The following is a 27,976-nucleotide window of genomic DNA, read 5'->3' as shown; positions in this document are numbered from 1 at the left end:
TTACCCCCACGAGAGAAAGGGTTACGTTCGTCCACACACACCATCCGGTAATGCCCGCGATCTACACCACCATTCATAAACATTGGTCCATCTTGACCAAATCCTACCCCAACATTGAGGCCTTCAAGACTCCAGCACTTATGTGCAAACGACGCCCACAGAACATCCGAGATAACCTAGTCAGAGCAGACATAGGGAGTTTCTCCAGGGCCCCTAAACAGACCTTCCTCGGCACCGAACGCAGAGGCACATTCCCGTGCCTCAGCTGCGCATGTTGTTCCAACATCATTAAGGGTGATAAAATCACTCACCCCCACTCGGGAAAACATTACAACATTAAAGGCTTCTACACATGCGATACCAACTTTGTAGTATACCTCCTGAAATGCCCATGCGGCTTACTCTATGTGGGAGAAACCACCCAACATTTACGTGACAGAGTCTCGAGTCACAAATCCACAATACGCTGCAAGAAGACTTGGCTACCAGTTCCACACCACTTCATCAGTGCGAACCACAATGTATCGCAACTGAGAGTGCAAGTAATTGAACAGGTCGAGAGGCCCCGAAGAGGCGGAAACCACATCAAACTATTAAAGGAGAGAGAGGCCTATTGGATTTATACCCTGCAAACATTGGCCCCAAGAGGTCTCAACAGAGAACTGGATCTCACATTCAAGTAAACATATGTCTATCTTGTGTGAAAATGTTTTTTATGCATATAACTCTTGTTTTCTACCCATTTAGGTGGTGGATCTATACCTTCTACCCTACTAACTAATACTTTATTCTTTCAGACACATTAGCCCTTGGCCTACCCGGGGGGGTGAGTATGGTACATTGTGCATAAAAATTTTTTTTTTTTTTTTTTTTTTCATTTCATTTCCTTTTTCATTTTTTCATTTTTTTCATTTTTTTCATTTTTTCATTTTTTCCCTTTTCATTTTGTCTTTTCATTTTCAATCATTATTATTTTATTAGTTTTTCTTTTCTAATTTTCATTTTTTCATTCATTTTTCTCAATTTTTTTCGTTTATTTCATTTCAATTTTTTCGTTTATTTCATTTTAATTTTTCATTTCATTATTTTCATTCAGTTCATCTTGCCATTCATTATCATTTTGTCATTCATTCATCTATTTCATTCATTTCAATTTTTCTACATTTTCCTTTCTATTGTCATGTTCCACTCATCAGCTATTTTCAATGTATTTTTATTTTTATTATTATTATTTTTTTATTTTGATATTTATGTTCTCACCATCTTTTTGCCGTGGTACTTATTTCATGATTTACATTTTATTCCCCTTAGTGTCGTGCACAATGTTACCTTCTAGCTTTTTGGCCCCTTTTTGTCCATATACTATGTCATAAACCATGAGCCCCCACCAGGCCCCCATTCAGTTCCATCCCTCCACTTCTCACTCAAACTAGTATTCTACATATTTTACATACTCCAGCCCACACTTTAATATCATGGCTTTCCCCTAGACTCCTCTGTGCCGCCTACTCCAGCTCAGATTACTTTTCCTATTCCCTCCACCCTTACTCCTTTAACGCAGCTCTTCTCCCAGTGCGCATGCGCGGCACGGCTCTCGGCGCTCCCACCCTGTCCTGCCCATTACTTCAGGCGCTTTTCTCGGCTCCTTAATGCCGTACACACCGCGCCTGCGTCACCTGGCTCCATGCGTTCCACACCTCGTCCTCGCCGCACACTTCGTGCATTTGCGCAATCTTGACTTCCTGTCGCCCTGCTCTTAAGGGCGCTCATTTCCCTGGCCCTCCACACACCACCACCGCAGACACCAGTACCTCCGCTGCCTTAGGTAATTATACTATACTGCTGTCCTGTTCTTTACCTTACAGCCTTCTGTATTTCCACGCTGCCATCCTAACACGGTGGCCCCTGCTCTCTTTCTTCATAGCCCCAAACGGGACCCCTGCACCTATCCAGGGACCTTTGCCCTCCACTCTGCTCCTACAGCCTAAAGGTTAGTCTTCTGCCATTTAGATAATCCACCACCTGGGTAGTTCAGTGGTACCTCTACAAATACTGTATCAGTTTATCATGTTCATGTATGACGCTGTACATTATCCATTGCTGTGCTATGTGATATCCGGATGCATTTGATTGGAACTCCTGCTTCGTTAAGTCAGTGACGCCAAGACGCATCTCACCCCTACAAGCCCTCTGCATCTCTGTTATCTAGTTATCTCATCCCTGGACCAACGGTCTAGGTTGAACCTGAAGCCATACACGGGTATACCCTTTAGTCCTAGTACGTCGCCTTATCTTAGAGTTCACTCAAAGTGACATAGCATGTACCTCTAATTTCTAGGGACTTTTGTTTGTTTGTTTGTTATTACTTTGTATATAGCTTGTACATACTGTATATTCTGATTTTGTGATACCTTGTACCTTTTATTTGTTTCATTAAGGTTTGAAAAAGACCCTGCGGGTCGAAACGTTACCTACCTTGAAACACTGCGGTGATACTTTATTTTGGTGTTTGTAATAAAGAAAACTACGTTTTTTTCAGTCTAAACAAATCTTTGAGAATTCTTTGAGTGCGACTGTTGTGATATAACTACAGTCTGGAGCATCCCTCCATGTACAGTCTGCACCACCATTAGCGAGAGTGCTCGTCTTGTCCTTCAAACCATGGGCAGTCAACTGGCAGACATGTTTCCAGTTGGCGGTCATTTAACACTGTGCATCGCATAATATAAATGGATCCTTACGGACATATTTTCCCAAAGATTATAGCCAACTGTTAGGGGTCTCAGCAGTAGTACACTTTGGAATCAGCTTACTGTCAATGATTCTCTCTGACCAATAGGTGCAGTCGAAAGTGGACAACCCCAAAGCATGTGTATCAAATGAACCCAATGTGAAAGTAAGGGTACCGTCACACAGTGCCATTTTCATCGCTACGACGGCACGATTCGTGACGTTCTAGTGATATCGTTACGATATCGTTGTGTCTGACACGCTACTGCGATCCGGATCCCCATTGAGAATCGTACGTCGTAGCAGATCGTTTGAAACTTTCTTTCGTCGTCTAGTGTCCCGCTGTGGCGGCATGATTGCATCGTGTGACACAGGTTGTATACGATGTGCGCACAGTAACCAACGGCTTCTACATCGCAAATACGTCATGAAATTATCGCTCCAGCGCCGTGTATTGCAACGTGTGACCGCAGTCTACGACGCTGGAGCGATAATCATACGACGCTGCAACGTCACGAATCGTGCCGTCGTAGCGATGAAAATGGCACTGTGTGACGGTACCCTAAGTGAAAAATGTTAATGAGCAATATTGATGAACAGTATCACACAAATGTACATACCTAGATATGTTAGTGTAGTTGTGTCATTATTAAAGTACCAGTCTCCATTAGTATTATTGCTCCAGCTCAACGCCTGTGTGGATCCATTGCGAACGTCAATTATTTGGAACATGTCAGGCTTCTGAGTAAGGTTGTGGGATATCAGCACATAGTCCTCGCTCTAAATATAATGCAATTGTATGGCAAAGTTACTAAAAATGGCAGATGCCGAGGCCAGCAGAAGTTTTCTAGTCTTAATCGACTGTTTTGTTATGTGTTGACTTTACCTTAAATCCATAGAAGGTGGATGTATAGGAGATGTTTGTGATAAAATCAACATTGCTGAAATACCAGTTAAAGGAATTGGCATTAGGTAACAAGGCCATCCATCCTGGTTGATGTGTCAAGCGTTTTAGCAGGAAAGGTACAACGCTGGAGCCTGAAAGTAAATGAAACCTTGACTTTAAAGATGGCAAAGAAAGATATAGGTGATAAAGATGCTTTTACAATCACTTTAAGTGTTCGGAAGTGAAAAAAATAATACCATTAACATACCAAAAGAATTTGAAATAATGACATCCTTTCCAAGAAGAGAAGAAGGAGATGGATTATTGAAGGCCAGTCTGTGGAAGCTGATGGAGGAATTGCAGACATATCCAGGGAAGCCAGCGCTCCATTCACTGCTTTGGCTGCATTGGGAAGGATCCAGTAGCCTACTGCCTGGTACCACCTTTCCTCCTATCTTTCCTATATCAAAGCCAAAATATTTTGTCAGTTTCCTATTATTAGTAAATTATAAATACATCTATTTTATATAAGATACTAAGGAAAGATTTGTAAAATCTACACATAATAATGATTGAGGCTGATTTCACATCACAATGGCGACATCTACCCTTGTAGAAAATGTACTCAGGCAGAAGTTGTAGGAATTCATCTGCCAACAGATCCTACTGTGTTCAATAGGATCTTCTAACTATCATTCTACGGGAGTCTCCGTAGACAACAGATGTTGGGGAAAGAAAGACACAACATGTGGGATTCTTTTTTTACTGGGAAATTTGCCACTTGGAGATTGCAACAGCTTACATCTCCCTTTACATATTGAAATAAACATGAATGCTTGGCCAAGTCAAGCATGCATGTTTATGGTGGAGTTGTAAAAAATTGTTTTTGTCTGATTAGATGCATACCCAATATAATGTCAATGTTTCCAAGTAAATTTTTTTTTTTTTGGAAGGATGAGCTCTGTATAATTGTTATGTAAGGAATTACCTGTGAGAGTTCCATCTGTATCGATTAGAACAACTTCATGCTCCCATCTAAATCCCGCCTTGTTAGGTGAGTTGAAGTATTGTATTCCATCAAACTTTGCACTCCAGCCTCCACATCTGTCGGTACAAAGACCGATGACAGTTGTAACTGCGATTGCTGCGCAGTTTGGTCTGTCGAAGTTCATGAACTTTACAGACGAGACAGTGAGCCCTTCATCAAACGGTAGGGTGATGCCTCTGGCAGTGCAGTAACTATCACCAAGCCCTAGCTCATCCAGATGTCCCACAATTATAGCATTTTTAAGGACCGCTCCGCTGACCTCTCCCCATCCACCAACATAAGTTGAAAGGACTCTTTTGGTTTCTATGCCGGAGTCCTCATTATTGATCATGGAGAAGTTGTGGAACTGGAGAGCACCACCATTGACCCATTCCGCTCCTTTCTGACAGTTCCAAGTGGTCAAAGATCTGAAAATAGCTGGAGATGGTGTAGAAGAACTACAAGATCCGCCTACCATTGGGAAATAATTCTCAAAAATCCAAATGCCAAACCAACCCTGAGAGTGAACAGTGTTATTGTAAAATTCTCCAAGTGGCACTCTCTGCTGGCAAATGTTGGGATCGTAGGACGGACCATCTGGGTTTGTGTGCATCCTGTACCAAAAGCCAAAGTGTGTGCCACCCGCGGCGGCATTATGGCGTATTGTGTTATTTGGATTGGTAACCCAAAACGCTGCTGGGGTAACGTCATCGTTGAGCAAGCTGGTGCTTTGACGAACAAAAACGGCCAAGTTATACTGAAGTATATTTCCATGTTCAATGCCATCTTCAATGAAGAATGCTCCTCCCATGATGTCGTAGATGACATTATTTTCCACCAGCAGATGGTGGGTGTTATGGATGGTCACTGCTCTGTTGTATGTTTGATGAATTCCACAACCTCTTACATAGGATTTATATTGGACATCTCCCATTAAATGCCAATGTATTGGATACCGCCCTAGCCTGAAAGCCTGCCCGGCATGGAAAACCTACAAAAGAAATGTTTTACGTTCTTGTTATTGTTTTACAAGCAAATTCCTATGAACACAATTAGGATGTTCCATGATTTGAAAGTAACTTTTGGAAAAAAGCAGAACACATAATGTGAAGTGTGAATGTGGCTTTACAATGTAATAATTTGTAAAATGGTATTTTAGTGTTTAATATGGGTAGGTCAGAGTAGGAGAGAGCTTAGCATGCCATTTTGGGAGAAAGCTCCAGTTATAGATTTAAAGGGGTTGTCCACATTATCTTTATTTTCATATCTGTGTTAGAGAAATGTTTTTGTAGCATTTACCAATTTACAAGTATTACAAGTTCAGCAGCACTATCTTTTGTGACGTGCAGTTAGCTTGTTACTGCTGCCTTCATCACAGACTGCTCTTGTTCTCTAAATGGCCACTGATGGAGGAACATGTCACAAGACCTATCCATCAGTCTCCGCAAATTGAATAACACTGCACATGGGAGAACTCTGCTTTTAAGCTCCTGACACAATAACCTTCTTCAATGCGGTATTATCACACACTATCGCTACAGTTTCTTCAGTGTTTATTGACTTTCTCAATATTTCTATGGCTACGTTGTGAGCTGTGATGTCCTCCCAATACCCAGATTCATGATAAAATGGCTGCTGCGTTCCCTGCCTCTGCTTTTATACAGACTATGATAAACCCTCCTGATTGGCTGTGCTATACCATGTGACATGATAATTGCAAGGCATAATAGGGAAGTCCATTGGTCTGTGGCATTGGTCATGTGACCCTGGGCTGGTGCAGTCTTCTGCAATGTGTAAAATCGGTGTTGGGCATTTTAGGAGATTCATGTAAAGAGAATCACAAATTGTTCAAATTAACCAGGTTCATCAAATTCCTAAAAATGTGACACAAACACAATTTGCATCAGTTATTTGCACATCTCTATCATCTACCATACTGAACTTTAAGGAGAAATATGGACTACCTCTAGGAGATATAAAATGCCCCATTCTGGTGCTGTATACTCCATGATTCCAGGTGCAGATTGAAATCAACATCAATGTACACATACAGCATGTACATATTTGATACTGTAAGTAAAATTAATCCACAATCTTTAGATTTCCAATGTACCTCCACGTATTCTATTCTTCCAATGGACAGAAGTTTATCAGGTTGTGGAGCATGGAACATTATACATCCTCCAAACTGATCACTTCCAATTTCCTCACCAAATCTTCCCTGGAAACATGTCTGTGTGGCAAATTCACCTAAGGTGACAAGAAGGAGAAAATAAGTCATGTTATAGCATTTGAAGAATGGTCAACTCACTTCTCCTAACTTTCTTTGGAAACCTGAAGCAGTTAAAGATAAAAAAAGACTAAACATATAAACAGCAAGTCGTTCATACTTTTGAAAGTTTCCTGAGGATTTTGAGGGGTTTTTTTGTACCAGAATGTGTCTGAAAAAAATGTGTGCAAATACCCTTCATGAGTTTTTAACCATTTTTAACTTTTTTTCCATGAAAAGAAAGTTTCCAGTGAACCTTTTTATGACCGATATTTTTAAAGCACAAAATGAAAAGTGCAAAACATAAAGAATGTGATAGTAAAATATTGACTGCAAAAATATTCCAATTTATAGGATGCAACGAGATGACCATGAAATGGACTCCCGACATATACATCAAGTAGCAGATCGCATAAAATGCTTGCAGACTTATATCTAGTCATACAACTTGATAACATTACCAGTATCAAATCCATCCGGACAGGCTGCTATATTGTCGCTCCATTCCACATTAGTTGACCCTCTTACAACGATGTTTCTTGTGAGGAGACCCACTTCTGCTCTGGCCTCAAAAACAGTGTTATCAGGTAGAGTGACCGAAATCCCCAAATGCTTGTACAGTAACGGCTCTGTTAGGGTCACGTTCTTGCCATCTGCAGATACAGACTCAATAGTTCTCTTCTCATTCTCACTTTGGCTGTGTCTGTCAGAGGATAATAAAATGGACTATGGTTAGACTTCAGAATCTATTGTCTGGACATAACTTATTGTTTAGATCAACATCTTTTAATATAACTTAGATTTCACTTTTCGGCTTTGGACCTGTACACTGTGGGAAGGGTAAGGGGACATCTCATTATTAGCACGGGCAGGACTTCAAAGAAAGGAAACACTTCATTATAAAACTAAAGGTAGATAACTCAAGATCACACAAGTGACCATAGGTAATCTACTGTATAATAGTTAACTTGCCCCTCCTCTGTCTCTGCACAGTGACCTCCGCACAGGTTACAGAGCATGCCCATAAGAGCAAATAAAAATAGTAAACAAGAAAATGATCATAAGTAAATATCTAAATATGAATCCTTAAGTCTCCTGTTAAAATTTTTACTAATCTATTTCTTAATTCGATGAAAAGGAGAACCTGAGTCACTATATATTACAAGATACAATTTTATATGTACAAAAATTAGATCTTTATAAAAGGATTTTACTTATGAACATGTATATGGATTTACAAAAGAATGGTGATCCACATTGGTGGGTACTGTTATAATTTGGGACCGGTATTTTATATTTTGTAATCTATTTCTTAGATTATTGTCACTGCTCAGAAACAGATTTAACTGACTCTTCCATTAGATGTAAAGGGTCGGTTTGGTCAAGCATATATATATTCAGCATAGGGAAAAAGGAGTAAGCTGCTGCCAGACATCTCTAGTGGTAGCTTTTTTTCCTGAGCGTTAATGGTTTAGGTTTTTTTATCCCAATAGCAGGATCCTTCTCTTCCCCCAACACTATCTGTTGGGTAATTTTTGGGCAGCCCAATGTAAGCTGAATGATTGTCTGGTCCCTTTGAAGTTGCAGAGTTTGAATGACTTTAATATGTAAGGGTCTTTTAGATATGAAGTGGCAAAATCACTTAATGTGCTATTCAAATGCGGCTCAGCATACCTAGAAACACTTCTGACTTACAGCTTCTGCATATATAACCCCAATCTGTTACATAGAGTTCCTAGAGGCTTGAGTTAGCTTACAAAAATAAAATCAGTTTTACTCACCCTCCGTTGCCCCAACACTGGCTATCCGTCGCTGATCCAGTCTTTGTTGACAGGCTGGATCAGTAACATAACGTCTACAGTGCACATGACCGCTGCAACCTGTCACAGGGCTCAGCGGGTCAATGTAGAGCTGTTGAGCCAAGTGACTGCATTGTACTTGTGATGACACCACTATCAATTGGAGCAGAGGCGATAAGCCAGCACTGATGCAGTGGTGATAAGCCGGCCCTTGAGTAGTGGCGTTAAGCCAGCACTGATGTAGCGGCGACAAGCCAGCCCTGGAGCAGTGGCGATAAGTCAGCCCTGGAGCAGTGGCGATAAGCCAGCCCTGGAGCAGTGGCGATAAGTGTTGTGAACTCTGTGTTCAGGCTCCCTCTTGTGGTCACTGGTGGTATGGTGTGACTTTTGCTTTGGGCTCCCCCTGGTGGCCTTGCCTGTTATCCTGCTGGTCTCTGGCTATCAGCTGGTTCGTTATCCTCTGGGAGGTTCCTATATAGCTCTGTTTTACTTTCACTTGTTGCCGGCTGTCGATGTAATCAGTGCTACTCAGATTCCTTCTGACTACCTTGCTCCCAGTCCATCCAGGATAAGCTAAGTTTTTGTTTGCTCATTTTTTGATCAGCAGTGTTTATCATGTTTTCTGTTCCAGCTTGCTAAAATGTAATTCCCTCGCTTGCTGGTTGCTCTAGTGGGCTGAGTTTCTCCCCACACACCGTTAGTTGGTGTGTGGGTTCTTGAAATCTCAGGATGGATATTTTGTAAGGGTTTTTTATTGATCGCATAGACCCCTGCTCTATTTTCTGCTTTCTAGTACTAGTGGGCCTCTTTTGCTGAATCTGATTTCATCCCTATATATGTGCCTTCTTCTTACTTCACCGTTAATATTTGTTGGGGGCTTCTATATCTTTGGGGATTATTTCTCTGGAGGCAAGCGAGGTCTTTCTTTCTCTTTAGGGGTAGCTAGTTCCTCAGGCTGGCTCGAGACGTCTAGGAATTTTTTAGGCACGTTCACCGGCTACCTCTAGTTGTTTTGGATAGGTTCAGATTTGCGATCAGTCCAGTTACCATCTCCCTAGAGCTCGTCCTTAGTTTAATCACTTGCTGATCTATTTGTGATCCTCAGCCACTCGGGATCATAACAGTACAGCCGGCCAGCAAAGTGTTAATTGCATGGCAGAAGCAGGAGAAAAGAAGCCTTGAGAAATATATATATATTTTTTTTCTTGTTGTTGCCGTGTGTCTAGCTTCTGTGCTAGCTTCTCTCCTCCTCTTAATCTTGGTGTGGCTCTGAGTTCAGCTGCTGACATGGATGTCCAGAGCTTGGCTTCCAGTCTGGATCATCTTGCTGCTAGAGTTCAAAGTATTCAGGATTTTGTTGTTCACAGTCCTATGTCTGAGCCTAGGATACCTATTCCGGAGTTGTTTTCTGGAGATAGATCTAGGTTCCTGAATTTTAAGAACAATTGTAAGTTGTTTCTTTCTTTGAAACCTCGTTCCTCTGGTGATGCCAATCAGCAAGTTAGGATAATTATTTCCTTTTTGCGCGGTGACCCTCAAGATTGGGCCTTCGCATTGGCGCCAGGGAATCCTGCATTGCTCAGTGTGGATGCATTTTTTCTGGCCCTTGGATTGCTCTATGAGGAACCTAATCTTGAGAACCAGGCTGAAAAAGCGTTATTGGCCCTCTCGCATGGGCAAGATGAAGCAAAGGTGTACTGCCAGAAATTTCGGAAATGGTCGGTGCTTACTCAGTGGAATGAGTGTTCCCTGGCTGCAAATTTCAGAGAAGGTCTTTCTGAAGCCATTAAGAATGTCATGGTGGGGTTCCCTACGCCTGCAGGTCTGAATGAGTCAATGACTCTGGCCATTCAGATTGATCGGCGGTTGCGGGAGCGCAAACCTGTGCACCATTTGGCGGTGTCTTCTGAACAGACACCTGAATCTATGCAATGTGACAGAATTCTGACCAAAAGTGAACGGCAAAATTATAGACGGCAAAATGGGTTGTGCTTTTACTGTGGTGACTCAGCTCATGTTATCTCAGCATGCTCTAAGCGCAAAAAAAAGGTTGATAAATCTGTCACCATTGGTACTTTACAGCCTAAGTTCATTTTGTCTGTTACCCTGATTTGTTCCCTGTCATCTTACCCGGTTAATGCCTTTGTAGATTCAGGTGCTGCCCTGAGTCTGATGGATTGGTCATTTGCCAGGCACTGTGGTTTTGATTTGGAGCCTTTAAAATTCCCTATTCCACTAAGGGGAATTGACTCTACGCCATTGGCTACGAATAGACCTCAGTACTGGACACAAGTGACCATGTGCATGACTCCTGTTCATCAGGAGGTGATTCGCTTTCTTGTATTGCATAATTTGCATGATGTTGTCGTGTTGGGTCTACCATGGTTGCAGACTCATAATCCAGTCCTGGATTGGAAAGCTATGTCTGTGTCAAGTTGGGGTTGTCAGGGAATTCATGGTGACGCTCCTGTGGTGTCAATTGCTTCGTCCACTCCTTCTGAAGTCCCTACGTTTTTGTCAGACTACCAGGATGTATTTGAGGAGCCCAAACTCAATTCTCTACCTCCTCATAGGGACTGTGATTGTGCTATAAATTTGATTCCTGGTAGTAAGTTTCCTAAGGGACGACTTTTCAATTTATCTGTGCCGGAGCATGCTGCCATGCGGAGTTATATAAAGGAGTCTTTGGAGAAGGGACATATTCGCCCGTCCTCTTCCCCTCTTGGGGCGGGATTCTTTTTTGGATGGTTCCCTGAGACCTTGTATTGATTATCGCCTTTTGAATAAAATCACGGTCAAATTTCAGTATGCTTTGCCATTGTTAACTGATTTGTTTGCTCGCATTAGGGGGTCTAGTTGGTTCACCAAGATAGATCTTCGTGGTGCGTATAACCTTGTGCGTATAAAACAGGGTGATGAATGGAAAACTGCATTTAATACGCCTGAAGGCCATTTTGAGTACCTGGTGATGCCTTTTGGACTTTCTAATGCTCCTTCAGTCTTTCAGTTCTTTATGCACGACATCTTCCGTGAATATCTGGATAAGTTTATGATTGTGTATCTGGATGATATTCTGTTTTTTTCGGATGATTGGGAGTCTCATGTTAAGCAGGTCAGGATGGTCTTTCAGGTCCTGCGTGACAATGCTTTATTTGTGAAGGGCTCAAAATGTCTTTTTGGAGTCCAGAAGATTTTCTTTTTTGGGTTTCATTTTTTCTCCTTCTACTATTGAGATGGACCCAGTCAAGGTTCAGGCTATTCATGACTGGACGCAGCCTACATCGGTTAAGAGTCTTCAGAAGTTCTTGGGTTTTGCTAATTTTTACCGTCGCTTCATAGCTAATTTTTCTGGTGTTGTTAAGCCATTGACGGATTTGACCAAGAAAGGTTCTGATGTGACTAATTGGTCCTCTGCGGCTGTGGAGGCCTTTCGGGAGCTGAAGCGCCGGTTTTCTTCGGCTCCGGTCTTATGTCAGCCAGATGTCTCACTTCCCTTCCAGGTGGAGGTTGATGCTTCCGAGATTGGAGCGGGGGCTGTTTTGTCGCAGAGAAGCTCCGATGACTCTGTGATGAAGCCATGTGCTTTCTTTTCAAGAAAGTTTTCGCCTGCCGAGCGGAATTATGATGTCGGTAATCGGGAGTTGTTGGCTATGAAGTGGGCATTTGAGGAGTGGCGACATTGGCTCGAGGGAGCTAAGCATCGTGTGGTGGTCTTGACTGATCACAAGAATTTGATTTATCTCGAGTCGGCCAAGCGGCTGAATCCCAGACAGGCTCGTTGGTCATTGTTTTTCTCTCGTTTTGATTTTGTGGTTTCGTACCTGCCTGGTTCGAAGAATGTGAAGGCTGATGCTCTTTCTAGGAGTTTTGTGCCTGACTCTCCTGGAGATTCAGAGCCGGCTGGTATTCTTAGAGAAGGGGTGATTTTGTCTGCCATCTCCCCAGATTTGCGACGTGTGCTGCAAGAGTTTCAGGCGGATAGACCTGATCGCTGTCCACCGGAGAGACTGTTTGTCCCGGATAGATGGACCAACAGAGTCATCTCCGAGGTTCATTCTTCGGTGTTGGTGGGCCATCCTGGAATATTTGGTACCAGAGACTTGGTGGCCAGGTCTTTTTGGTGGCCTTCCTTGTCGCGGGATGTGCGTTCCTTTGTGCAGTCTTGTGGAATTTGTGCTCGGGCTAAGCCTTGCTGTTCTCGAGCCAGTGGTTTGCTGTTACATTTGCCTGTCCCGAAGAGGCCTTGGACGCACATTTCCATGGATTTTATTTCAGATCTCCCTGTCTCTCAGAGAATGTCTGTCATCTGGGTGGTGTGTGATCGTTTTTCTAAGATGGTCCATTTGGTGCCCTTGCCTAAGTTGCCTTCCTCCTCCGAGTTGGTTCCACTGTTTTTTCAAAATGTGGTTCGTTTGCACGGGATTCCTGAGAACATTGTTTCTGACAGAGGATCCCAGTTTGTGTCTAGATTTTGGCGGACCTTTTGTGCTAAATTGGGCATTGATTTGTCTTTTTCGTCGGCCTTCCATCCTCAGACGAATGGCCAAACCGAGCGAACTAATCAGACCTTGGAGACTTATTTAAGATGTTTTGTTTCTGCTGATCAGGACGACTGGGTTACTTTTTTGCCGTTGGCCGAGTTTGCCCTTAATAATCGGGCTAGTTCTGCTACTTTGGTTTCTCCTTTCTTTTGTAATTCGGGGTTTCATCCTCGTTTTTCCTCGGGTCAGGTGGAGCCTTCTGACTGTCCTGGAGTGGATGTTGTGGTTGATAGGTTGTATCAGATTTGGAATCATGTGGTGGACAATTTGAAGCTGTCTCAAGAGAAGGCTCAGCTCTTTGCCAACCGCCGTCGCTGTGTGGGTCCCCGACTTCGCGTTGGGGACTTGGTGTGGTTGTCTTCTCGCTTCGTTCCTATGAAGGTCTCCTCTCCTAAGTTCAAGCCTCGGTTTATCGGTCCTTATAAGATTCTGGAAGTCCTTGGCCCTGTGTCATTTCGTCTGGACCTCCCAGCATCATTTGCTATTCATAATGTGTTCCATCGCTCGTTGTTGCGGAGGTATGTGGTGCCTGTGGTTCCTCCGGTTGAGCCTCCTTCCCCGGTGCTGGTTGAGGGAGAATTGGAATACGTGGTGGAGAAGATCTTGCATTCTCGTATTTCTAGACGGAGGCTCCAGTATTTGGTTAAATGGAAGGGCTATGGTCAGGAGGATAATTCTTGGGTTGTCGCCTCTGATGTTCATGCAGCCGATTTGGTTCGTGCCTTCCATGTGGCTCTTCCTGATCGCCCTGGTGGTTTTCATGAGGGTTCGGTGACCCCTCCTAAAGGGGGGGTACTGTTGTGAACTCTGTGTTCAGGCTCCCTCTTGTGGTCACTGGTGGTATGGTGTGACTTTTGCTTTGGGCTCCCCCTGGTGGCCTTGCCTGTTATCCTGCTGGTCTCTGGCTATCAGCTGGTTCGTTATCCTCTGGGAGGTTCCTATATAGCTCTGTTTTACTTTCACTTGTTGCCGGCTGTCGATGTAATCAGTGCTACTCAGATTCCTTCTGACTACCTTGCTCCCAGTCCATCCAGGATAAGCTAAGTTTTTGTTTGCTCATTTTTTGATCAGCAGTGTTTATCATGTTTTCTGTTCCAGCTTGCTAAAATGTAATTCCCTCGCTTGCTGGTTGCTCTAGTGGGCTGAGTTTCTCCCCACACACCGTTAGTTGGTGTGTGGGTTCTTGAAATCTCAGGATGGATATTTTGTAAGGGTTTTTTATTGATCGCATAGACCCCTGCTCTATTTTCTGCTTTCTAGTACTAGTGGGCCTCTTTTGCTGAATCTGATTTCATCCCTATGTATGTGCCTTCTTCTTACTTCACCGTTAATATTTGTTGGGGGCTTCTATATCTTTGGGGATTATTTCTCTGGAGGCAAGCGAGGTCTTTCTTTCTCTTTAGGGGTAGCTAGTTCCTCAGGCTGGCTCGAGACGTCTAGGAATTTTTTAGGCACGTTCACCGGCTACCTCTAGTTGTTTTGGATAGGTTCAGATTTGCGATCAGTCCAGTTACCATCTCCCTAGAGCTTGTCCTTAGTTTAATCACTTGCTGATCTATTTGTGATCCTCAGCCACTCGGGATCATAACAGATAAGCCAGCCCTGGAGCAGTGGCGATAAGCCGGCCCTGGAGCTGTAGCGATAAGTCAGCCCTGGAGCAGTGGCGATAAGCCAGCCCTGGAGCAGTGGCAATAAGCCAGCCCTGGAGCAGTGGCGATAAGCCAGCCCTGGAGCAGTGGCGATAAAGCAGCACTGATGCAGAGGCGATAAGCCGGCCCTGGAGCAGTGGAAATAAGTCGGCCCCAGAGTAGTGGCAATAAACTGGCCCTGGAGCAGCAGAAAAGAAGTAACTCTGCTTTCAGTATTCTTAGCTAATGCAAGCCTATGGGCTGAAGAAAGTTGAAAAAGAAAACAACTATTATAAGAAACAGCAGGTTGTGCCCTTTTAATTACCATTGACTCCAGTGTAACCACATGTCATTCTCAGGATGTATTCTCTTATATATACAGTATTTAGATACCTGTGACTTGTTGATGCAATCACTATTTCATCTCCAGCTTTCCAAGTCACATTTTGCAGTAGCATCAGGGTGGAGCTTCCAGACTCCGCTGTCTGAGCAAGCCTGGTCCATGTCACAGGTACAGGGATGCCTAGAAAAGAGAAAAAACATAACAATTTTCTAAAATTCTTACCCTTTATCACAGTCCTTTGAATGCAATTGAGCAGTGACTTGCATTACTTGTCTTGTTCTGGTCTGGGGATACAGACTGCGTTAAACTTCAGAGCTGCATTTATTATTCAGCTGCTATTAGAAATAGTTCAGATGCTTGTTGCGAGCCACATCTCTAAGAAGTCTGCTGAGCTACTATACATTGCTGTACGGTTTATGGCGTAAATACAAATCTTCCCGGAATTAAAATCAATAGAGCAAAAAAAGAAATAAATGTAGGGAGATATATGATATGGAGTCTATGGAATAGTAAATCCAGCTCAGTGAGACTGTAGATTGATCTACAGTTCATAAGTAAAGTAATTTCTATCCTATGGCTAACAGTCCATTTAGAAAAACTGACCGGTGACACTAACCGACCATCAATCAGTAAATATTTACTGATCGGCAGTAGTCTAAAAGCCTCTTTACATAGGAGGACTAAGCTAAATAACGCCCATTGAATGCTCTATATTATGCCATTATTCTCAGAAGTACAGGTCCTGTTTACACAGAATAATGCACCACAAAGAACGATGGTTTTTAAGACTATTTCAATAAGATTTCACCAGCTGAACAAGCGTTTTGCTTCAGTTAACAATAAAAGATTATCCTTAGAACGCTCACTTGTGATAATCTTTCAGTGTCAATGCACCTTAAGACCAACATTCTCTACAACCTAAACCTCCCACTCCCATCTTCAAGACTTTTCTCGCACTGCACCAGTTCTGTGGAATTAAAGAGGTTATCCAGGACTATATTAACTTTTTACTGTGGGCCTAAGAACTTACAGACAGGTAGTTGCTAACAATCTGCCTGTTCTGCCCGATGCAGACATCTGCTTTTACAGAGCAGTCACTGACCACTCTTGCTTCAGATTCTGTGACTTCCGCTGACATCACATCAACAGAGTAAAGGCTTCTCTTCCCCTCTGCTTTGTTGACTGGGCGTGATTGCCAATTTCATGCTGATTGATAGACAGCTCCCAGATGCCTAACTGTAGGAAGTTGTTGGTCAATCAGCATGATGTTGGTAGTCAAGACCCGTCGATAGAACAGCCTGGAAGAAGGAGAGCTGCTTTGTTTAAGATTGGCAGCTGAATCTCCAGCAGAAGCAGTCAATGAAATCTCTGAGTCTGTGCGAGAGGGTTCAGGCAGGTTAGCAACTAACTAACTAGTTAGCAACTACCTTCCTGTTAGTTTTTTGGCTCATAGTAAAAAAAAAAAATTAGGACTGGGTAATTATTTATTACTATTTAAAGGGCTTCAGCTCGATTTCGAGCCATGACGACTTGATGCATAAATCTGAATGATGGATGAATCTCTGTAGGAAGATCGAACTTGAGCAAATCTAGAAAAGTCCGCCAAGGTCTTTTCTGCCATTATTTCAATTATATCATGCCATCGGGTTGCTGGTCTTCCTCTTTGCCTTGTTCCTTCAATTCTTTCAACCATGATGATGTCCTTCTCCAGTGATTTCTCTTTTCGTATGATTTGTACAAAGTAGGCAAGTCATACCTTGATGATCCTTGCTTCTCATGACGTGTCTGGCTTTATTTGTTCAAAGATTGATTAGTTTGTTATTCTTGCCTTCTATGGTATTGATAACATCCTTCTTCAGCACCACATTTCAAAGGTGTCAATTCATCTTCTGTCTTGTTTCTTTACTGTCCAGGTTTTGCATCCATATGTTATTACAGAAAAGACCATACTGTGTACGAACTGTGTCTTTGTCGCCAGTAAAATGTTCTTCGATTTTAGGACTTTGTCCAGTGACTTAATTGTTGAATTTCCCATAGCTATTCTCCTATTGGACTTCTGGTGTTGTCGCTCATCTTGAGTGATCCTTGAACCAGGTACGTTGAAGTCTTCTTCAGCTTCCAGTTAGTCATCGATCAACCCAAATGAGTACCGCTTGTACCTGACATTTGTAAATATCCAGCGACATCATTAGAATCCAATGGGCCCCGATGTAAGAGTCGGACTGGGGCGCCCCATCCTGGTATATATATATATATATGTGCTCTCCATTCTTGTATATATGTTCCTCATGCTGACCCTATCTTGGTATATATATGTATGTCTTCCATCCTGGTATAAGCGGTATATTCCACTTCCTGGCACAAACCTGGTATATATATCCCCCATCCTGCCTTGTTTGTCCCTTATCCCAGGCCCAATCCTGGCTTATATATCCCCCATCCTGGTGTATATGTCCCTTATTCTGGGCCCCATCCTGGTACATATGTCCCTGATCCTAGTATATACTGTATATTCCCCATCCTGGTATATATGTCTCTTATCCTGGGCTTCATCTTGGTATATTTCCCCCGCTCTGCCGCTGTTAATGGATATAAAAAAATAATCGATTGCAACGGGAGCACATGACGTCACTGCCATGAGCCCCCAGTCATGTGCACGCCAACGTCAGCTGCTGGCCTCTGATTGGACACACATCTGAAGACGCACATCCAGGTCAGGTTTGCGCTGGTGTCAGCTGGCCCTTCACCCGCATGAGCACGGTCGCGGTCGTAACCTCTGCAACCATGGTTGTTATGCCCGTCAATATATTTGTCTTCTTTGCGTTGATTAGCAGTTCTATGTTTGAACTTTCCATCTTGACATGCCAGAAGTCCTTCAATCCATCCACGCATAATGCTATCAATGTTGTGTTGTATCGTCTGTGTATTTAAGATTGTTGATGATTTGTTCAGCAATTTTGATTCATTCTTCTTTTTTGGGAAATTAAAGCCTTCCTAAGAATAGCTTGTGCATATAAATTGAAGAGAAATGGTGACAGGATGCAGCCTTATCTGACGCCTCACTCTACTTTGAACCATGCTGTGTTGCCGTGTACCTTTCGGACAGTTGCTTCTTGATTTCTGTAAAATTTCCTAATGAGGCTGATCAGATGGCTCTGCACACCCATAAGGATTTAGTATGCCAAAGTCTCTGTACTGGATAACATGGTATGATATGATAACCCAGATCCTTCATGGTATTTCAAAGTTTCTAGTCCTGGATAATCCCTTTAATACCATGGATCATTTTTATTCAAGACCATGGCATTCTTTAAGGTGCCATTCTATAATACACATATGTAGTATTACTTGCATAATAACTTTTATTATGAGTTAATTGCAAAAAAAATCAATTGTGCCTTTTTTATTTATTCTATTTTCTGATCACCATAAATAGTTTATTGATTGTAACATAGTAACATAGCTATGTGGGATTACTTACACATGGGATAAAAACATCTCGGTATGCAAAGCCTTTGTACTCACAATGAAAAAGCAAGCAGCTGATGGTAGATGTGATCTTAGAGTAAAATGATGAATGCAGATGTGGATTGAAGGTACTACAATGGAAATAATTCTAACAGGGATTTTTTTTTACCAGTTGCCATACATGTTTTTCTACTTATACTTACCATGAAGATCCAGTGTCCCCTGCCGCACAGCTAGTGTCTTAGCCCCGTATAATGGTAACTCAGGAGAACGTATGTGTCCATGTAAGGTGATTATTGCTTTGTGTTGGAATGGAGCGTCCTCAGTTCCAATCTAAACATAGAGGAAAAAAAATGTAATATTGAAATACAGGTGACAATTTCAGTCTAATAATTCCCTCCAACATCCTTCTAATAGCCCACCATTATCACAGTAAATATAGGGTATGAGTACCTGAAGAGAGCCACCATCTGTAATCAGGATGTTCTCAGACTGCAGCTCTATATCGGCTTCATCAAAAACCAGAGTTCCTCCTGTTTGAAAGAAGAAAAAGGTTTAGCGCCAATATAATCAGCCTTTTATTATGTTAATGCCGTGTATGGAAAGCAGTCCCATTTACCTTGAATTAGCAACATCTTCAGTACTGGTGTACTTGTATCCAGCAATATGGTTTGCCCTGTTGTGATGACTGCCAGGGACCCCTCATCTGGTGGAGACTCTCCTCCCCAAGTGTATATAGAGGACCACACATCAATGTAGAAAAAATCTGCATTGTCCTAAAAATAATTTAAAAAATATATATAAAAAGGCAAAAAAATATTATTGTCTAAACACAGCTATAAAACAATATATACATTTTGTAAACTTTTAATAACAAATACATCAAGTTTATGCAAAGACTCAATATTTTCAGGATTTTAACTCTAATTTTTAAAGATTTCTGCTTTTTTCCTCCTTTCAGCTGGATATCAGCTTCTGGGCCAAATCTTTAGCGATGACCGCCAGCGCTTGGAGATTATCACAATTTGTGTTTTTTGTTTGACCACCTACTTTTAGGGGATTGATCCCAGGTTCTCAATGTGATCGAGATCTGGAGTATTTCCTGGCAATGGACTCAAAATTTTGATGTTTTGTTCACCGAGCCACTTAGTTATCACTTGTGCCTTGTGACATGGTCTCCATCTTGCTGGAAAAAAACATTGTTCATCACCAAATTGCTCCTGGCTAGTTGGGAGAAGCTGCTTTTTGGAGGAGGTTTAGATATGATTTTTTATATATATATATATATGGCAACATCCTAGGGCAAAATTGTGAGTGAACTCCTCCAAGGATGAAAAGCCCCCCAACATGAATGGTCTCAGGATGCTTTACTGTTGGCATGACACAGGGCTCAAGGAATCGCTCACCTTTCCTTTTCTGGACAATCATTCTTCCAGATGCCCCAAATAGTCTCGAGGGGCTTCATCAGAGAAAACAACTTTGCAGGAAGTACAGGGATTGGGCTACTGAGGACTGGGGTAAAGTTTGGGGCCAGCATAGTAATTATTGAGTCTTTGCATAAACTTGATGTATTTATCAATAAAAGTTAAAAAAACTTATGAAATGTTTATGAAGCGCGACTGTACATGAGCAACTTATCCACCCAATCAGATGCCGAATACCCCTATTAATAGGATCTGTATGACACAAACTCTTCTGCTTCTTCTAGGTACCCTTCTAGATTTTTCCATAGTTTCCACGTTTTGAGCTTATTCACCCTGTTTTGAAGATTATTAATTTATCATCAGATTTTTTTTCCATAATGTACTATCCTGGACCATCCTTTACCCCCTCTCTTCCGTGTAGCCTCCAATATTGTTAGCATGTTTCTTACCATCTTAGCAATGCCTTGGCCTTCAATATATACGGTGACCTTGGCTCTTTGGGAAGGAGAATGAGCACTTGTTCTGCACACGATCTGTGTGGCATTGGCCGACTGAACGTCACATGCGGACTGTGCTATGGTGACAGTGATGGCGGAGATGTTAGTGCTGTCAAGGAAAGAAAGGGGAAAATGAATTAATTACTGTCATATTAATATAAGTCCTAGTCAAGAAGGTGGAAAACCTCATGCCTTTTTATGGAATTAGTCTGACTGTTCTTTCCTATGAGGGATCCTCAATATACCTTCGGTAACCACATAACAGCGATCCCATTGACGTTATGATGTGTCCATTAATGCAGAATTAATGTATATGTCTGTTAGCTTCACATGTCGAAACAGATCACAAAATATAGGCTTAGCTGAAGTAGATCATTCCTTTCAATCTGCATTTCTATACATCTGACTTGAAATTAGAGAAAGCTCTCCTAATCCTAACTCTTGTATACCATGCCAAATTCAACCTTAAAAGGGTTATCTCACTAGCAAAGTACATTTTAATGTATAGATATTGGAATAATAATAATTTCCATAATTGGATGTGTTAAAGAAAATATTCCTGTGCTGAGATAATCTTATAAATGTGCCCCTGCTTTGTACTGTGTAATGGCTGTGTCTGACCGTGCAGGGACCTTGTCTGATCATATCATGGCTCCTGTGCAGGGGAGGAAGCAAAAGAGAGTGTAAAGACAGGATAAAATGGAATGAAGTAAGAAGGGGCTGCTTACACTGCTGTCCAACATGTCTATCTGATCTAATACTGGAGATACCAGGGTGCTGAGGTAAGTAGAGGCTGCTCACACTGCTGTCCACCCTGTCTATCTAATCTAATACTGGAGATATCAGAGGTGCTGTGGTAAGTAGAGGCTGCTCACACTGCTGTCCACCTTGTCTATCTGATCTAATACTGGAAATATCAGGAGAGCTGAGGTAAGAAGAGGCTGCTCACACTGCTGTCTACCCTGTCTATCTCATACTGGAGATACGAAGGGTGCTAAGGTAAGAAGATGCCAATCACATTACTGTCCACCTTGTTTTCTGATCTAATACTGGAGATACCAGAGGAGCTGAGGATAAGAAGAGGCTGCTCACACTGCTGTCCAACACGTCTATCTGATCTAATACTGGAGATGCTTGTAGATCAGATGTAAGAAGAGGCTGCTCACACTGCTGTCATCCCTCTTTATCTGACTGCATATTGGACATACCATGTGCAGTAGGAAGATCCTCTGCGTTGACTTGGAGATACCCATACCTTATATTATCATTCATATAGACAGGGTGTACAGCAGTGTGAGCAGCCTCTTCTTACCTCAGCAATCCTTCTTGTTCTCACAGACTATGACAGACTTCTGTCAGTGTATCGAGGCAATGGCCATTATAATTCTTCAGTCATTAACTCCATAGACAAAACTATTGGGATTCGCTAATTAACAGTTTTTAGGAATTTCTTTATAATGACATTTCCCTTAGTTATCTATTTGTTTGTTTTCCCAGACAACTTTTTTAACAGTGCCTTAGTGGAACATCTACAAAGTTCAGATAGATACGCCAATTTTCCATCCAGATTTTCCAAGCAAAAAACTCCTTTATGTATTATAGTATGAGCATTGTGGATGAAATTCTACAAACGTTGTGTTAACCAATTCCTCTTTCTTTGTAATATAAGTGGCCCAATGTCATTTGCATATAAAACAATGACTTAATTACTTTTATGTGACTAGACTTGCCCCTTGCTCTTCTCTCTTATTACTTTATCTTTGGTAGACATACAGTCTGCTTTGACTTGACAGACTTGAATTTTTGCATGTACATTCATCTGTGAATGGCCGACCACCAGTACAAGACAAACTGATGGCTTTGTCAAATAGCAGCAAATTCAGAACAAAATGAGGTTTATTGATATGAGAGCAAAGCTCAGGATGCAAGCTATTTTGATAATTAATTATATTTAATAAAATGTTTATTGTGATGCGATGGGCCATTATCTCAATCGTGAGACTATCCCCTTTACCATTCACACCGACTGATATCACAAAGTCGGTAAGGCCATCGTTGGTGGTAACCCACAGTTATGGCTGATACCTGAACTTGGATCCGGTGATGGTGAGTCTGGTCCCTCCAGCTGTGCCGCCTCTCTTGGGGGTGACATCAGATATGGTGGGAGTTAATGCAGAAGAGTATGTAAAGGATTCATTGAGTTGAACAGAGTTATTTTCATTCACCACGCTGACATTACAGCTTTGGGAGGATGTATTAGTATCTGATGGAAGACATGATGTAAATGGTTAGGATAAACTGTAACAAGTTTTATCAAAATATGTAATACATGGATGTTCTACCTCTAGGTCCTTTTCCTGGACTGAACAAGTGACCATAAATCCCCTTCGGCTGATTCAAATCAGTCATCAGTGGTCACTTTACCATTAAACTTATAGAGAGATGTCTGGTCTTGTTCAAAGTTGTCTCTATTAAAGCTTCTAAGTGTTGCAGAAAGACAATCCCACCAAATAGAACAATTTGGAAGTTGTGGGTAACCTGCACTGCTGGTATTTTATCCAATAAGAGAGTCCAATTCAAGAGATATTATTAGTGCAGTTTATTCTCTATGTGTTTCGCAGTGTTCTTACTTCTTCAAGAGAACCACAGAGATCACTGTGTTTCTCCTGAAGAAGTAAGAATACCGCGAAACACGTGGAGAATAAACCGCATTGAAACCCTCTCTTCAATTGTACTCCTTTATTGGATAAAATACCGGCAGTGCAAGTTACCCACAACCTCCAGATTGTTCTAATATTACCTTGGTCATGCCAACCTGTGGAGCTGCGGCATCTGGGATGCTTATATAAAATCTTTTAGAGTGTTGTGTCTCACACAACCGCATCAGGTGAGGGCTACTGCCTTTTGCTTAATGTTGTAATTTGGATAACTCACTATTGTGCTTTTATTGATTCCCCAGCCATTTCCTAATCCTAAGTAACTTATGGCCTATCTTGTGGATACACCATAAATTCTGTAGATTCAATTAGTATTTTAAATAACATCAATTTTCATTTAACAATAATTGTCCTATATAACAGGAGACGGATGCCATATATTTAGAGATTTGTTATATTACCCATGTTTTTGCATTTTTAAGAGACTAACCTAAAATTAAAGTGGCTGCCCACTACATCCGATTTGCTATTATCACCTCTGGCTGCTACCAGATGTCAACAGTGTTTGGAGGAAAATTGTCTCTCCCAACTTGATGACTACATTTTGATGCATTTACATCGATTTTTAGAATTTTTAGTTCTTTTTCCTATATTACATAATTAATTGATATCACTATAGCAGCTCACTTACCGTTCATCATGGGCGCTGCACAGTACAGAAAACTTCCATTTGATCTCTCTTGGTCCACTTGACACTCAGAGTTGCAGACAAACACCTTGGACAATTCATTATCAAATCCAGAGCCAGCGATTGTGAGAATTAACCCACCGCCAAAACTGCCTGTATAGGATCGAGTAGAATTGATATTCACTAAATGAACACTTTAACACTAATGGAAATTGTAGGACAGTTTGATGACACTCCGAATAGCTGCCATTACAGCATTAAAGGCCACAGTTTATGGAATAATAAGTTTACAAATATGTATAAATCCCTACAATATCAATATATAAGACAGATCTGCCACCCCTTTAATGCTGAACTAAAAATGAGAAGAGTTGGTTCCCGAAAGAAAAGTTTGCATCTTCGTATCTAGAAAGTGGTCGGAGGTATGTGAGCGGGACACCTGGGGTTACAAAAAAGTGTTTGTACAGTGAAGACCAGTCTGGCATTGATCTCTGAGGAGATGGAGAAGGAGCTAATCAATGGGGAGAGTAGAGTCAGTGGGCTATCTGGATCCCTCCCGAATCAGTGGTCCCAAAAGAGATTGAAAGGACAGGACAGTCAATGTAGAAGAGTGTTAGGTTGACAGTCACAAATTGCACAGGAATTGGGTTAGCAGGAAGCACCCGGTGTATCAACAGGACAGCTAAAGGGATTATTCCACAAATAACATTTATTCCCTTTTCATGGGATAAGTTAAAAAAGCCAGGATTGGTGGGAGATGGTGGATGGTACCCAGAGGTGGACACACCATTGTCACAACCTGGGGCCCAAGAAATAACAGGGCACACTTCTACCTCCAAAACAGGTGGAATTGTGTATTATGATGGGCTATCGAGCTGCAAAGGGCCCATTTATTGTTCTTGCACTTGGGGCTTTCTCTTCTCTGTGCCCACCTCTGAGAATACCACCACTTATCATAATAAGAACTGAGGTCCTGTATGGAGAGGTACTGTGCATGTGAAACCACTGCTCTGTGGGATCAAAGGTCATATATTTGTACAACCACTTTCATAAAAGATGGTAAAGCTGGACCCCGTTTTTCTAATTGATGAGGGTCCATCTATAATACATGTATTATCTATTCCGCGGATAGTGTGTGATTGGTGGGATAATTCAATTGAAATACTAAAATCACAGCCACGTCATCCAGGCACTTTATAATTATATTTAGGACTCACCTTCATTTGGAGACACACCAGTCATACTAAGTTCATAGGTGAACTTTGCACTGGATCTTGCAAACCCCTTCTCATTTTGGAATGAAAGCGGGAATGTGCCGCCCCAGTGATCTCCTACAGTGCAGCTTAGCTGGCTGTCGGACGCTGCTATGATGGTGCATGTGGCATCGCCAATGGTCACTGTCATTTTTGAGGTATCCAAGCCAAAACCAGAACCGGACACTGTGATGTTGGTTCCTGAAGGTCCTGAGAAACATCATAAAAAACAAGATTCATCATCAGAAGCACATCTTTACATACTTTATATTATGATTCTCATTTTAACTTTGAAAGTGCCTGGTTAAAAACATGGGTACAATTATTTCTAAAGTGAGGGTCTACTCTTGCACACTGTACTTCGCGTTTTAGTCACTGAGTCTTGGGCTGCTCACTAGTCCTAAGGTCCCTATTCATTAATATGTTTATGCCAGAATTCTGAAGTAAAACACCTTAAAAAGTTTTAAAAATGTTGCATAGCATAAAGTTGCACAAAAATGTTGTGACTTTTGGTGTTTTTGAGATTTTTGGTTTTGGCCAGCTCTGGGGCTCATGGCAAAAGCTGCCCAACAAATTCATAAAAAGTTGCCTAGAGTAAAACTTCTAGTGAGGTGATAAGATGCGCCTAATTTATTAAATGGCATGTGCCTCTTAGTGAATTAGGAGTATCTTATTCGTTCATGCCCATCATTAAGTACGATAAGTCAATTTTAATGAATTGGGGCCTTAAAGTCCACAAAGAAAAAATTGTGAGACCTGTCCGTTTTGATTCAAGTCACAGCTCAACCTCGCCTACGCAAGTCTATGGATCCATGAAAAATTTGGACAGCACACTGATGCCAACTTCATTGCATCCTAGTGCTGTCTTTTTCTCCTCGCGGTTTGCTAGGAGTATTCTGAGTAATTTCAGTCAGTTTTTTGCATACAAGAAAAACTGATGGTTAAACTGATACATGATCAAACACTGATCAAAATTGTTTCGTCTTTTTGACATACGAAAGAAAATCAGATTTCAGATTTCATTTATAAGGTATGTTTGATAGATTATTAAAATCAATTACTCTACATTATTATTACATGAAAATTAAAACAACAACTAGGCTTTAAGTTAATTTTCTCTACTGAGTAGAGTTTAGTTCTAGACTTTTTTTGACTGATTCAATAAAAAACATTTACAACTGTGAACAGTGAAAATTAAGGGACAGAAAGAAAACAAAAGACACACAAACTTTCTTTATAACTAGAAGTCATATCACAAACTTCAATTGTGGCTGATAAACATCCTGTGATATATGTGATGCAGTAACCCCTGTAACAGGTAGGGGGCGCTGCTCGATCTCCCCAGTATGCGCTTGGATACGTGATGGTATAGAGAGAAAGTTTGGCAGCTAGGGGGCGCTCTGTGCGCTCTGTGAGATATGCATGGAGGCGTATCTGTTGTGGTAATACTGGTGAACCTGTAATCGGCAGTGTTGTGAATGGCCGATATGTGTCGCAGAGGGAGTCTGCGTGGTAAGTCTGATGTATTGTGGTTATGCTGGGACCTGTAGTCCCTCAAGAGTTTGTGTAATGTGTTTAGTTAAGTTTGGGTGACTTACTAGGCTAGTCATGAGAGATGGGAGGGTCAGACTAGCCACACATACACTCCCACCCAGGGGAGTGGTTACCAGTATGTAACATGACCAGGGTGTGGGTCAATGTTGGTTGTGAGCTCCCTGTGTGTGGAGCTGAGAGGTGTGTCTGGTAGGTCCTGTGTGGTTCCTGTGTGGAACCTGTGTATGGACCTGACCGGTGAAGGTGCTGGATCGTCCTGGGAATGACTAGGGTCCTGTGAGCACCTGAGACGGTCGATGCTGGATTGTCCTAGGAATGACTAGGGTCCTGTGAGCACCTGAGACCGAGGAACCTGATGTACGGATGGTGCTGGATTGTCCTAGGAATGACTAGGGTCCTGCAAGCACCTGAGACGGTCGGTGCTGGATTGTCCTAGGAATGACTAGGGTCCTGCAAGCACCTGAGACTGTGAGACTTGGCTTCGGGTGGCCTGGGTATTGGACGTTCCCGGCTGGGGAAGGACGTCCTGAAGAATACCCGGACTAGGCCACCAGGCAGGGTCCTGGCTACCTGGGTGTTGGGAGGTCCTGCGACGAGGACCGGATCCCTGAATAGCACGAGGTGAGGCCAGGGACAGTTACTGTGTGGGGAAGCTGGAGTCCTTCGGTGAGGTCTGGACTGACTACTGGGTGCCGACCAGGCAAGTTGGGGACCCCCGTTAGGCAGCTTACCCGGAAGAGTGTTAACAGAGTGTGGGGAAGCTGGAGTCCTTCGGTGAGGTCTGGACTGACTACTGTGTATTGACCAGGCAAGTTGGTGATCCCCGTTAGGCAGCTTACCCAAAGGCTGTTAGAAGAGTCGGCAAGGTGGAGCAGTGGCTCCCGTCAGGTACCAAAGAGATTGTTGGTGCCTGTTGTGTTCTATGTGATACAAGTAATGAACTGTGCATTACCCGGTTTATGGCACTTTAATAAACCGTATGGACTGCTTTGTTTATAAACCCGTGCCGTGTGCTTGAATATTGCGGCCAAGCGAGTGTCCCCCAACACACTCAGTAAGAGAAACCTTACAATTGGTGGAGAATGCGGGCAACGATCCCGCTAGCACACGTGGAGTTAATTGCTGTGGCAGAGCCACGAAGGTGACAAGCGCCCCCTACCTGTTACAGGGGTTACTGCATCACATATATCACAATCCTAACAATGTGAAAAG

At 42.2% G+C, this 27,976-nt stretch overlaps 1 protein-coding gene across 1 annotated transcript in view; it reads right to left on the bottom strand.

Annotated features, from left to right (window-relative positions):
• Positions 1-27,976, bottom strand: part of PKHD1L1 (PKHD1 like 1) — a 210,714-nt gene that overhangs the window by 64,214 nt on the left and 118,524 nt on the right. The window contains exons 39-52 of the mRNA XM_077271084.1: positions 25,175-25,420; positions 23,961-24,110; positions 22,698-22,875; positions 20,565-20,721; positions 19,311-19,467; positions 19,145-19,224; positions 18,895-19,024; positions 15,274-15,403; positions 7,374-7,615; positions 6,757-6,893; positions 4,605-5,634; positions 3,885-4,076; positions 3,617-3,768; positions 3,351-3,510 (exon numbers count right to left, since the gene is read on the bottom strand). Coding sequence (XP_077127199.1) covers positions 3,351-3,510; positions 3,617-3,768; positions 3,885-4,076; positions 4,605-5,634; positions 6,757-6,893; positions 7,374-7,615; positions 15,274-15,403; positions 18,895-19,024; positions 19,145-19,224; positions 19,311-19,467; positions 20,565-20,721; positions 22,698-22,875; positions 23,961-24,110; positions 25,175-25,420 — 3,141 coding nt within the window. The remainder of the gene's footprint in view (positions 1-3,350; positions 3,511-3,616; positions 3,769-3,884; positions 4,077-4,604; positions 5,635-6,756; positions 6,894-7,373; positions 7,616-15,273; positions 15,404-18,894; positions 19,025-19,144; positions 19,225-19,310; positions 19,468-20,564; positions 20,722-22,697; positions 22,876-23,960; positions 24,111-25,174; positions 25,421-27,976) is intronic.

The sequence above is a fragment of the Ranitomeya variabilis genome, chromosome 6 (assembly GCF_051348905.1).
Source record: "Ranitomeya variabilis isolate aRanVar5 chromosome 6, aRanVar5.hap1, whole genome shotgun sequence".
Classification (NCBI taxonomy): Eukaryota; Metazoa; Chordata; class Amphibia; order Anura; family Dendrobatidae; genus Ranitomeya; species Ranitomeya variabilis.
This window is presented reverse-complemented; position numbering and strand designations above follow the sequence as displayed.